General features: G+C 35.9%; 1 protein-coding gene across 1 annotated transcript; it reads right to left on the reverse strand.

Moving 5' to 3' along the window:
* Positions 1-410: 410 nt before the first annotated feature.
* LOC107015003 (polyadenylate-binding protein 1-like) lies at positions 411-12,712 on the reverse strand. Its single transcript, XM_015215148.2, has 6 exons — positions 12,404-12,712; positions 12,194-12,296; positions 3,804-3,871; positions 2,866-3,057; positions 2,650-2,774; positions 411-838 (listed from the first exon to the last, which is right to left on the reverse strand). Exons 1-6 carry the CDS (start codon positions 12,542-12,544, stop codon positions 793-795), a joined length of 675 nt encoding a protein of 224 aa, XP_015070634.1. The 5' UTR covers positions 12,545-12,712; the 3' UTR covers positions 411-792.
* Positions 12,713-13,075: the final 363 nt, after the last annotated feature.

Raw genomic sequence — 13,075 nt, forward strand, 5'->3', positions numbered from 1 at the left:
GAATGTGGGAGGGGTGCATTTACTTTTTGAAAACAAATTTCTTTAAATGGGTTAAAACCATTTTGTCCAAACCATATTTGCCCATATTATATTTGAATGAATTGTAATTCAAATAATTTTTCTCGAATCATATTCAACCCATGCAAATCCGATCCAATCCTTCCATTTGCCAACCCTACCTGTGCAATTACCAACTTGGGTTACTTTAGTTGTTATTTTCGTGCGTTTTCTATTCACGAGACACTTTACGACACTAAAATCTTAATCTCCATCTCTACCAAAACATTTTGTATCCACCCTGATATGAAATAAATAGTCCTATCGGAAAGCTAAACACCACTGGTCTCATTGTGTGTAGCCACTAGGATTTGAAGTCGGGGGACAAGGAGGTTTAGGAGAGAGGAGCTTAAGAGTGACCAAACCACATTATACAAAAATCAAACTAAAAACACACCTTTTCTTACCCCATCAAATCAGAGGACATAATTCAAAGAGAATATAACCATCTACACCAAATATCTATTTTGTTTGTCTTTTCCTTTTGCTGCCCGAAATGCAAGCACCTGAGCAAGCCAGCAACAGAAATAACTTCTCTATCCCCACAAACCTAAAATATCATCCACAGAGCTGAAATTTATGTCAGCTCATGACTTAAATGGTACAAGAAATTTGAATTATAACATCCTTTGCCCTCCCAAAGGTAACCAAAGAGAGTAAAACAAGGAGATGTCTTTTTCACAAAGCAAGCACCATGCTCCTCTCGGGAAGGCCAGCAATCCAGCTTAAAATCCACTAGTATGGTCTGTAGCGGATGGGGCGTCTGAACCTTGGAACCCTTCTGCAAATAAGATGATAACAGGACAATTGTTAACTAATGTTTGATGTAATCATCATGCAGGCATCAGTTGAAACATGAGAAGACAAAACATCAGAGTGACGGTGAACATAAAACAAAAGAGTAAAAATTAACTGTTATATTATAGCTTCAAGGAGGACATTTGAGAGCATGCTGATTATGAACACTGTAATCCAGATGAAAAAATATCTGAAAATTTACTCTTCCATTATAATCTAGGGAAGTTCAGCTCTCTGTTCTGAAGGGCATAAAGCATTCAAACCAATTTCAATTCTCTTTGATATTAAAAAGATCAGTACCAGCCTATCAGGAATACTTACAGGATAATAGGAAATAAATTCAGCTGAACAAATCTTATAAACAACTTATGTTGAACCAATATAAGTTGAGATGTGTTACTGCAACCAAATACCCTACAAGTAAGTTCTATACTATTCTCATACCCTACAAGTAGTACAGGGAGCATTGTTGCTAACATTTGCATTACAAAAACAAAACAGCTGATTTTGGAACGTACTGCCAGTACAAAAAGGGGTCACAGAATGCGTTGCAAGTGTTGTGATGTTATGTCTTAAAAAACCAGTCAAGTGATGCATTTTATATAGGTATCTGTAACTGTGATTGTGTAACATAGATTAGACATAGGAGTTTATTTCAGTGAATTGCTGACTTGACCCTTCCATCAATAAAAGCACACTGATAAACTTGAAAACAGACAAGTTCGAGTAGCTGAGCTGCTAATCCAGAAACATAGAACTTTAGGTCATATTTAGTCAAAATGCCAACAGAAAGGGCTAACCCCTTGGAAAGAACATTAAACACAAAAGTTACCATTTCAGATCAAACAAATGTGTGCTCAAGTAGATTACGTGGCAAGTCCAGACCCCATAAGGCATTCAGAATAGGTGGAATCCAAGTTGGGGGGACCACTTACAATTCAACTTAACTTCCTTCAGAAATTGAGTGATAGATAAATGACATGAAGTTGCAACTGACAGGATACTGGAACTTGAATGAAATTCGAAAAAAAAAGAGATAAACTGAGCTTTAACCCAATGTTTAGTGAAGTGACAAGGGCCAGAACAATATTATTGGTCAGGACGGAAACTGCTTTGATCCCTGTCCCCAGCACTTTGCTCCTGATCCTAGAGTCAGACAAAGACGTCTAGCCCCAGAAGAATGGTCAAGCAAAGATCTACTTTGTTTTGGTAAGTGAACAATTTTATGCCTTCTCTTATTGGGTTGGGCTAGAGAAGGGGAGGTTGTACTTCAAAGAAAGATCAAGATTGACAGAGACAAGGTTGTATGCCTTTTCCTTTTCTTTTGCAACACATATTTTAAAATATGTTAGCCTTTACGCAAAACCACCAACCCTATTTGTCACGTACCATAGAAAATCCCTTGACCTATTTTCATGATTCTGTAGCTCATCTAGCATCTAGGGTGGCAAGTTGCACTATGAACTGCTCATGTCTTGATACACATTTTAAGCACTCCCATACCCAGACAAAAATAAAAAGAACAGAAAAAAGAAAGGAAAAAAGAAATTGCCCCATGTAACAAATAAAACAGTACCACTCATGCATTCTGAAACTGTCTAAAACATAAATATCCATGGAACAAAAAGTTTAGGGGATACAACTCAAATCCTCGACTCTCAAAAAAGAGAAGTAGGAAGAAGACCCAAGGAGAGGGGGTTCTCTCGAGCACTAGATAATAGAATGTCGAAGTATAATATATATATTGGCACACCAAAATAAAGGTTCTGCAGAGGATAGCATCATTGTAATTACCCAAAAGGAGGAAAGACTGGAGCACCAGGCACGAACGCACGTCGAGGGCGGTATCCTGCATAAGGATTAAATCGCCTTCCTCGAAATTGCTTCATACCAGGAACATTTGTCCGCTTGGCAGATACCTATACATGACAAAAAAATCATAGTTGTTGAAGATCTAGAAGGTGAAACTTGAAAGAGAGTTGAGAAATCATTCAGATGATTGTTATGGACCTTCAACTGCCGCCCATGAAGCTCTGATTCGTTCAATATAAGTGCATTTTGGACAGCCTCCACTTCAACGAATTCGACATAGGCATAACCTTTTGGCTGGCCAAACTTGTCGGTCAGGATAGTCACCCTGTTAACAGTGCCACAGGACTGGAAATGCTGCTGAACTTCTTCAGGTGTGCAGGCATAGTCTACCTGAAGTTGAAACGCAACAAAAAATAAAAAACTCAAATGACATTATTCTTAAGCAGTTTCACAAGAGATGGGGGTCAGCATATTTTAATTTTTTGGGGGGTGGGGATGGGGGGTGGCCTCACTTCAGATATCCGGTCCCAAAAGCTGGAGTCACATAAGGAGTATTAAGAATATAGCATTGCAAATATCAAGCCACATTCAAAGACTAACGATGAGTGGTATAATAGTTAGTATGAGCTTCAAAAGTAAAAGGTGCACTAATAATGATGTATTGTTTAGGTTTCTGATTCTCCCCAAAATCTCTTGAATTACCGTACTTACGACATTATTTCATATTTCTTCGGTTTATTGATAATGTTGTAAAAGCTTGCTTAAATCCATTAATGCATGAAGCTCACTGAAGCCCAGTTTATGCACTTCACCTCTCTCAATTGGTGCTTTAGTATAAGTGTTGTGGTACTAAAGTGTGTGCACCTTTATCGAATGGTTCTGTCTTAAGGGTAAGACAACATATATAAAGTAATCTATAGGCAACCAATTTTTGAGCAATAAAGTAATCTGCAGTTTCTGTCAATGGATTAAAATACAAAAGCAAATAATCAGATAAGGTTGAACTATAAATTAATTCCTGTAATTAGATTAACACAATATAAGCCTTATGAAGAGAAGGATGATGCTATTAGTAGAAACTTGTCATGTAGGGAAAAAAACAAATCTATATGTTAAGGAAAAGGCGAAAATCTCACATTACCGACATATATGGATCGTGCATCCACCTCCTCCTTTTCAGCCTGACTAGCAGAAGCAGTTGGATCTGCACACATGTACATAAGCACATAAGAACAATTTATAAACAACAAATAACCAATAAGCAATTTTGACAATGTCCATCTCCTCACTTCAAATATAACATTTAGGACAAGAAATCACAGTAAGTTGTTTGGATTTCCCTTGTTTTTTGGGAGGATGGGCTCTGATACTAAAGGGAAAAAATTCCACTCTTTTTTTTTTCTTGATAACCGAAAAATCCATTTGTGACCCGCCCCCTTTGGACCAATCACAACTCGGTGGATAAGGGGCTCGCCCCTCTACCCTTCTCCACTTAAATACCAGGCTTCCCTTTGCATGGTGTACAGATTGAACTTGCGACCTAATCAAATCCTCCACCTTTTGCCACTCACGCTAGGCCTTGGGGGCAATTCCACACTCTCTCTTCAAAAACAGAAGTTCTAAACCTTAAGTGAAACGCACTCACTGCTCTTCTATGCATCCGAGAATTGCGAGACCTTCAGAAGCACCCTAAAGTTCCACTCAACTTTTAGAAAGCTACCATTAAGTTGTAATTTTTGCTATATTTTGAGTATAATTAATATGCAGTATGTGTTACAAATTAATTCTTTTTTTATTGTTGATCATTGGCAAATTGAAAACAATGTGATTAAAGTTCTTAATGTATGACCATGTTAATGATGTTTAGTTTGAATTGTTGGATTAATATTGTCATTATTGTACATCGGGTGATAGTAATTGTGATTTGATATTTAATTTCTTAATTCATATATGTTACATGACCTTATCAAAGAAATTCATATATGTTACGTGATTTTTCTGTTTCCATTAATTGGGTGCTTCCCTCAAAAGAAGTGTTAATGTTGCTTCTTGCATACAGACAACCCTTTGTTATCCCACAAGTGAGGTCTAAGGAGGGTGGTGTGTATACAAGTAGCAACACTTGCACTTCTTTTGAGGGAAATGTCCAATTAATGGAAGCAAAAAAAGTCTCATAACATATATGAATTTTTTTGATAAGATCATGTAATAAGTATGAACTAAGAAATTAAAATATCAAATCACAATTATCATCACCCAGTCTACAATAATGGCAATATTAATCCAACAATTCAAATTAAACATCATTAACATGTAATTTCAACAAGGTCATACATCAATAACTTCAATCACATTGATATTCAATTTGCAAACAATCAACAATAAGGGAAGAGTAAATTTGCAACAAATATTGCATATTAATTACTCAAATAAATGTAGTAAGAGTAAAAAAGGAGCAAAAAAGAAGTCCAACAAGAAAAGGCTCACACACTAAGAGAAGAAGAAAGATTCATTGTTTGAAGAGGAAAAAGAGATAGATGTAAATCTAAAGAAGTGAGCAACAGAAATAATAGATGTTTTTTTTTTCAATCCATCACAAAACTGTAGAGAAGGTGTTAAACCTCAAGAAGAAGAAAACGATGAAAAATGTCAAAATCGTAGCAGCATACTAGTTTCCTTAATTTTGTCCATCTTTTTCTTTCTATAGGCAGATTCAAAGACTCAACCGTGCCTACCTGGGATCACTTTGTGCCTCTCTATATAAAAACGACGCTTCACCCATGACGTAATAAGTAATAACCCATTGCTTACCATTGCTCTTCATTTATAGCAACAAAATAAAGACTTCCAATAGCACTAAGTTTCCCATATAATATGAAACGAGCTACAAATCAATTACAATAAATTTTAATGGATAGCTAACGCAAGCCAAATGTGTCCCTTATTATCGACCGAGTTTGGTCTAATTCATTTCTTTCCCTTTAGATACCCAATGGCGCAGCCTAATTTCCCATATACACTCTACCAGTATCACATTTTATCCTAGAACAAACAGACGAGTAATCAACTGTAACCAAATTCATGGGCCAAATATAAGTTTTTTCCCTTTAACAAGTCAAATGACAAGCTAGTCTGTCCAACAAGAAATTAGCACCTAAAAGTATTTTATACGAGGATGGTCTAGATCTACAAATCATGTTGATAACAGGAAGGAAAGGATACAGCAAACACAGAAAAGGAGAAAGGCAAAAAGAAACCAGACAAAATGACAAGTTCCTGTGTGTAAAAGAAGAAATTAGCACTTAAAAGTATTTCTGAAAGAGGATGGATCTAGAAAATCATGCCGAGAACAGAATGAATATAGCTAACAGACACAAAAAAGGAGGAAGGCAAAAAGAAACCAATAAATCAAAGAAAGAGGGAAAAATAAACCACCATTTTCACTTTGAAATAGATTTCTTTTTCTAGATATATCTGAGATTAAAAGAACAGAGTGCAAAAAGGGAAAAAAAAAAAGAGCCCACTGATAGGTGCTGGGATTGGCCACAAAGATCGCCTAGGTACAAAGCAGCGAACTTCTCCAGTCATCTTCCTGCAAGATATCTCGTCTTATAGGTGATTGGAAGAACCGATGAAGGAAGCCAACCTAGAGACCAAGTTTTAGCTAACCAACAAGAACATCTACTTTTTTATAGGGTGAAAGAAAAGAAGATGTAACGGGCATCTTTTAGAAGAAACCAATTTTCTCTGGGAAGACAAGTGGTCAAAGCCATTTACCAATAGAAAGGAGACAAGTAGGGATTTATTTGGCATAACAGTACTTTAAAGTATATATTAAGTACTTACAAGAAAATTGCAATAAATACTTATTTATTCAGGTAGATAACTGTCATCAAACTAACAATGTACCAAAGAGAAACTTGAGATTTATGTAAAAAGATTCATTCACTGACGTATTACACTATTACATTAGACGAGCTACTCACAACATAACCAATACTGGGGGAATGGAATCACTATTCACAAATGACAATTTTTCCACAATGCAAGAATAAGTAGTCCCACCGTTGAAATGCAGGAGAAAATCCGAAACTGGTTATTGTATAAATTCCATAGCTATTACTGTTCTAACTAGATCTACCTGGTCTGGAATCATGAGGCCCAAACAACAGATATTACAGATTTGGCACTCATGTACCGGTATCTTGTTTAAATAATTCCAAGTTTGAGAAGCAACTTAAACAAACTTTGTGACCAGAAAAATTCGAAAAACCCAATCATAGATACAACCCCTCAAACTCAGACTCCTAGAAATCATGTAGAAGAATGTCTAGAAAGACTCTAAACTTGCAACAAAAAAGAGAGTCTAATCTGAAAGTACATGGAATTTGTTCTCAATTAGGAAAGAAGATCAAACATTTATGAGGAAAGCCAATCTTTTCATTTGTTTCCATAAGAAAAACTAGATAAGAAAATGATGGGACCAAAGAAAATAATCTTAGTACGTCTTATACATTGATTAGGAAAATACTTAACTATAGGCACTAGAAACACACTTCTACAACCATATAACTCTTTTTTATGAAGATCCATTCACATATATAACTTGAACTAATGAGAAGACCAAGAAAAGGCAACCCAAAATGATCCTTCCCGGAGCATTTAGTCAGCTGTTAAGGTTGAAAATACTTTTGAAGATGAAACAGTGCCATTTGGGGTAGAGAAAGCCGTTGTTATACCTAGTCCTTTGTTAGTTCTTCCATTAATAAAACCACAAAGTTTGAGTGGAAACGTCCCTACCACTACAGAGCTTTCTCCAGATGGAGTCAGTGATTTGCCTCTCAATAATAGCTAGTCAAAAGTTGGTTAACGCCTTGAGGTTCGAGATTAAATAAAAATTGCAGCCATGATGAGCTTCAAAATTGTAGAGATAACATTATCAGGACCAAGAAGTTACTGTCCTTGATTGATTCTCTTGCAGGTGCCTTAGTAGAATTCCAGGATAACATGCATAATTAAATTCGATTTTCTGTTGTTAACAAATCCAGTTAAAACAAAAATAAAAAAGCTAGAGTGAAAAAATTAAGCCCATTCTACAAAAGGAAATTCGGCCACATGAGGCATATGTAAATTTTTTTATTTCCCAAACCAATAACGGAATCTTCATTACTGATTATCTCATTAACAAAAGGGGCATAAAAAGTTTGGTAAAAGTTTCCTACTACTTTACCAGTTGAAAAATAGAAGTTCGGTCAAAAATGATCAATCAAGGGCTTGTATGCTGGTGGACTAAGAAGGGTTTCAGCTGTTTCTGCTTGCAGAGGGTTAAAGGGCTTTCAACAATTATCAATAAGAATTCAATTACATTCTGAAAATACAATAAATAACAAAATATTAACACACTTGCTCGAATCAACAAATTGAATTGCACTGACGCAGTAAAAAAATTTCAAAAGAAGAAAGTCAGGCTTTAACTTTAAGAGTATAAAAACGAAAAACACAAGGAGCTACATGATCTTGCAACACCTTTAAAAACTTGGTTGATCAAGTTAACGTATATTCATTTGTAAACACAGTCAAAGGCCTCATTCTAGGAATTTTTTCCACCCAACTACCATCTAATCCCACCTTCTTCAAGTGAAGGAAAAAAATCCTTGCAACCTCTACTTTAGCTTGTTGCTGCACCTACCATGTAGCTATCTTTATCCCACAACATGCACTACCATCGCAATATTCATCTTACTCCTCGAGTGAGTAGATCCATTCAAGTCAAAAGGCCAATGCAGAATTGCAGCAATAACCATCGATTCACTAAACAAAGCATACACTAAATACAGTACATCCAAAAATTTTATTCCAGCCAAGAGTTTCCTAACCACAACTTGCAGCAGAGAGATACAATACCAGTCATTTTGTAGCATAACTTAGTTCTCTTTTACCAAAAATGGGTCGCATACTCAAACAATCTTTTCAACCAAATTGAAATGCGTAATAGTTCTACAAATGCCAACTCTTTAAAAATATACCAAGCAAATTGAGAAGTTAAAACAAAAATCAAATTTTGACAAGTTTTTGAGCCTTTGACTAAGCATATAAAACCTTCCCAAGAATAGTTCGTCAACAAACAAATTGTTGAGACTCAAAAAAATTCACAAGGTTGAGGTTTACAATTATACTTCAAACTTCATGAAACATATATTTCTTCCTCACAGCTATCTAACTAAGCACAATATCTGTTAAAATATAGTAGTTGATTACAATTCTGAAGTCGTCTACCCATCAGAAAGAACAGAGTGTATTAACGGATACTTTTTTTTTTGACGATAAAAGGGAAACCCGCAGCCGCTACCTTTGGGTGCGCACAGGGTAAAAAACCCGCTCCTATGCAATAGCTCGCAAACCACATAGGAAAGGTACCCCGCACTAGGCAAACCTGGTGAGATGAGCTCGACCCAAAAGGCAAACCCCTTGCTTTCGCTGGCAAGGGGTTTTGAACTTGAGACCTTCATCATGGAAGTCCCAAGCCCAAACCACTGGGCCAGAAAGGTTATTAATTGATACTTGTCTAAGGTCAAGCTAGAGTTTCTTATGCCTAAGACTTGAAATGTGAATCTTGTGGCTTTATTCAGTAATATTTCTTTAAGCTTTCTAAACTGCTAAATCAGAAAACTTCTGTACTTCTCTTCAAGCATATTGACGGTTGAATATTTAAAACAGAAAAAAAAGCACACACCAACATCTTAAGGAGGTCATAAGCAACTGGAGTAGTCAAACAACAAAATAACCCAGGACATTGTGTAGACTGATCTATCATTCATGATGTAGACAATTTGGAAGGAAAGAAACTCAAAATGTTTTGGAGGAAAAGCAATTGCTACTCATTATATAAAATTTAGTTGCTTTAAGTTTTTAGCCTTTTGGTGTAACTTGAAAAGTGCAAATCATTTCAACTCGACTTTACAGATTCCTTATAGTAGGAAGGAAAAAGTCAATCATTGTACTTGTACAGTTTCCAGCACTTGGTGGCTGGTGCAATTTCATGAAGAAAAATACTTATTTTAGTTTCCATTTCTGTTTTTTGAAGAGGCAAGTGTCATTGATGTCCAAAGCCATCAGTAAGTAGGTGCTGTGATAACATTAAGATATCTCTAGAAGAGGAACCACCTACCCATCAATTGCAACTCAACAATGCATGCCAGACTAAAGACAATCTTAGCAGAAAGAAATTACTCTTGTCAACAGATGCTATCCCTGAAAGCAGAATTTAGGAAGTGTCAACCATTTCTTTTTGCATTGTCCATCACAGCTAGGAGACTAGGACTTCTTCTTTTTTCTCTATGATCTCTCTTGGATCCAGGTGGGGGAGACCCCCTTCATCGAAAAATTACACTAATGTATATAAGATCAGAACTTCTATTTTTCTGATATATATTATGTTTTGAACCCCCTTAACAGAACCTAATAGCCTAGCTCCACAATTGGGTTGTGGGGGGTGGCCGGGTGGGGGGATTCATAATCTCCTTAAGGTCACGAGTTCAATTCCTGCTCGCTCTGAACTTATCCTCTCAATGCCTTTTTGTACCACAAGTTAGGTTTCCAACTATAAAACGATCATAGGCTTTAGTTCTTGAAATTTCCTTCCTAATACTCTTCACTAGTAAAACATTTGTTATCTAATAAAAATACTTATCATATGTGTGCTTATGTGTCTCAGTAATACAAATATCCTCCACCACAAGTATCTTATTTTCATACTTCCAATAAGATAATTTTTTCAAACATCTTTAGTTCATTTTTCAAAATTAGATGATGATTATCTTCTTCTTCCTTTTTTTCCCCTCTCTTCCTTTATATATCATTTGCACTAGCATTTTAATTTTTATTTACTATATTGTTACTTTGATTTTTAATGATGTCTTAGCTTATATTTAGATTTAATTTTTTTTATGAACTCATTTGTCATTAAATTAAGATCAATTTTTTTATGAACAAGTTCAACGGAATCTTTTGCTGCTCACTTCTTTAAAATGATGACCCCCCTTGGTCAAAATCCTGGATCCGCCACTACTTGGAGCATGTTTAAGTCTATAATGGAGTCTTACATCAGTGGATATTCTGGACAGTTGACAAATCCATCAAGAACATTTGGAGGATGACTCTAGCAGTCATTTTTTTGGGTAATATGGACTGGAAGGAATCACAGCTGCTTCAATGATGTATTAACTCCTAATTACTCTCTTAAAGCTAAATTCAGTTGGAATTTTCTCACATCTGTTGAGTGTTAATAGCGCTTGACATGTTTTTAGACTTTGTAAACTCCGTAGTTTTAGCTTCGACTCCATGTACTGGTGCCACAAATGTATTTTTTTTACCTTTCTTGTACTTCAGCAAAAAGTCTATTTCTTTTGTAACTTGGCATCTTCCTGATGCCCCTGCAATGAAATCCTTTACTTTATTAAAAAAAAAGGTGCCTTAATAACAATTTCAGAGGGATTACACTTTACAGTCTCAAGGCAGCAGGAACAAGATCAAGCTCTAGCAAAAACTTAATAGAAGCAACCCACCCAAACATGATGTACTCAAAGTCAACATAACTATATATAAACATTGTTCCTTTGCTGATTCACAAAATTCAGTAACCACAAATGGAGTTCTTGTCCCATCTTTGAAACATGCTTCCCAGCAATAGACCTGTGCATTTGGATCAAGTTTTCCTCACCAAATGTTACAGTTTAGATTTTTTTGTATTTTCTTCCACTTCAATTATTTATTATACTATTTACACTTCCAGGGATCCGTTACAAGTTCCAACTAAAAAGAATAAAATTTATTCTGAAATTGGTGATTCTGTGCTGTGAAACTTAACAGTATGATCGCAAACAATCAGCGATTGTGACTACACGAATGACAACTACCTTGCCTAGTCTGCAGACCTCTTGCACGTACTGAGTGGAAGCAGTATAAATGAATAATTGGACAAAATGTCACCAATATCTGTGTTCGTTATCAACTAGACCAAAAAGAAAATGCAATGTAAAGTTGAGTTGTACAGCACTAGCAGTACAACCTATGTCAATGCCTAATACACAGTCAACTGCATAAACACCTAACCACCTTCATGTTTCTACCTCTTGCAACCGAGAATTCTCCAATAACATCATATTTTTCATGAGAATGATCATTCTTTCTCCATCACCTCGATAAGACCTTATAAGCCCCTAAATTTTTTTCCTTTCTTTATTATAAAAGGGAGCAGAGGCCACTACTTACAGGGACAAATAAACTAAACTAGAAATACAAAACAAAATGAGGCCAAAGATCATAAATTTGATCCACTCATCAGTGACAGATTCATTTAATCCTTTTTCTATAACAAAAAAGAAGAAGAAAGATATCGTGTAATGAGAGTGTATCTGTCTTGGCACTGCAAGGATCAAGGGGTATTTCTTAGTTTAAGTTAGGATTGGAGTTTCCAGACATGTGAGTAGTGCAAAGTACTTGAAAAATACTGCCAAATGAGTAAAACCTTGTGCAGAGCCCATTTCCTTCTCGACCTTAGCCTGCATTTCGCGAAGAGCACCTGCTTCATCCTCAATCTCCTTCAATCTCTTCTTCATATTCTCTAACTCCTATACACACCAGATAATAAAATAAATCAAGGTTACACAACTAAAATACCAGTAAAGACATTAAAATAAACAAATTCATTCAAATTCAAATCCGTAAAGCTAACAACCTTAGCATTTGGGTCATCCTCAGATTCAGCAGCAGCAGATGTGTCATACTCGGCATCCATCTCTCCTTCTTCATCAGGTATTTCTCCTCCGTAAACCTCGTGCTCGTGTTCATCATCGTATTCATTGTCCTGGTGCTCCATCTCCTCTCTCTCTAACTGTACTACAACACAAGTGTTCCCTCACGGCGGAGAAGGGCCGGCAGACGGCGGTGGAGTGAAATTGATTTTTCTAGGTTTTCAAATACGGGGATTGGAATTAGGGGGCAATAAGTCGGTCGGTGATCGACGGAGAGGATGATAAGTGAAACTATCTTATTATATCGTTTACTTTTTTTTTTTTTTAACTCTTTATAGGCTATTTCTGTTAAATTTTGGGGCATGAAGGGTAATAAACCAGTACGGTTTACTTCAGGTTAACGAACTCTAGTAATTTAGGGTGTAAAAATATCCAAAAATAAAATTAACCAATCGTTTGAAGTTTGAAATTTTATATTTGAATTTCTTATATTGTATTTTCTCACAAATATAAAAATTCATAATTTGTGAAGATTAGCAGTTTTTCTCGATTCTTATACAAATCTTCCTAAATTAACAGGTTGTTCATAAACATTGAAATTGTATTGGAAGTATTGGGTGAAACGTGAAACTTATCTGTTACACGTGACATAAAGA

The sequence above is a fragment of the Solanum pennellii genome, chromosome 3, assembly GCF_001406875.1.
Source record: "Solanum pennellii chromosome 3, SPENNV200".
In the NCBI taxonomy this organism is placed as follows: Eukaryota; Viridiplantae; Streptophyta; class Magnoliopsida; order Solanales; family Solanaceae; genus Solanum; species Solanum pennellii.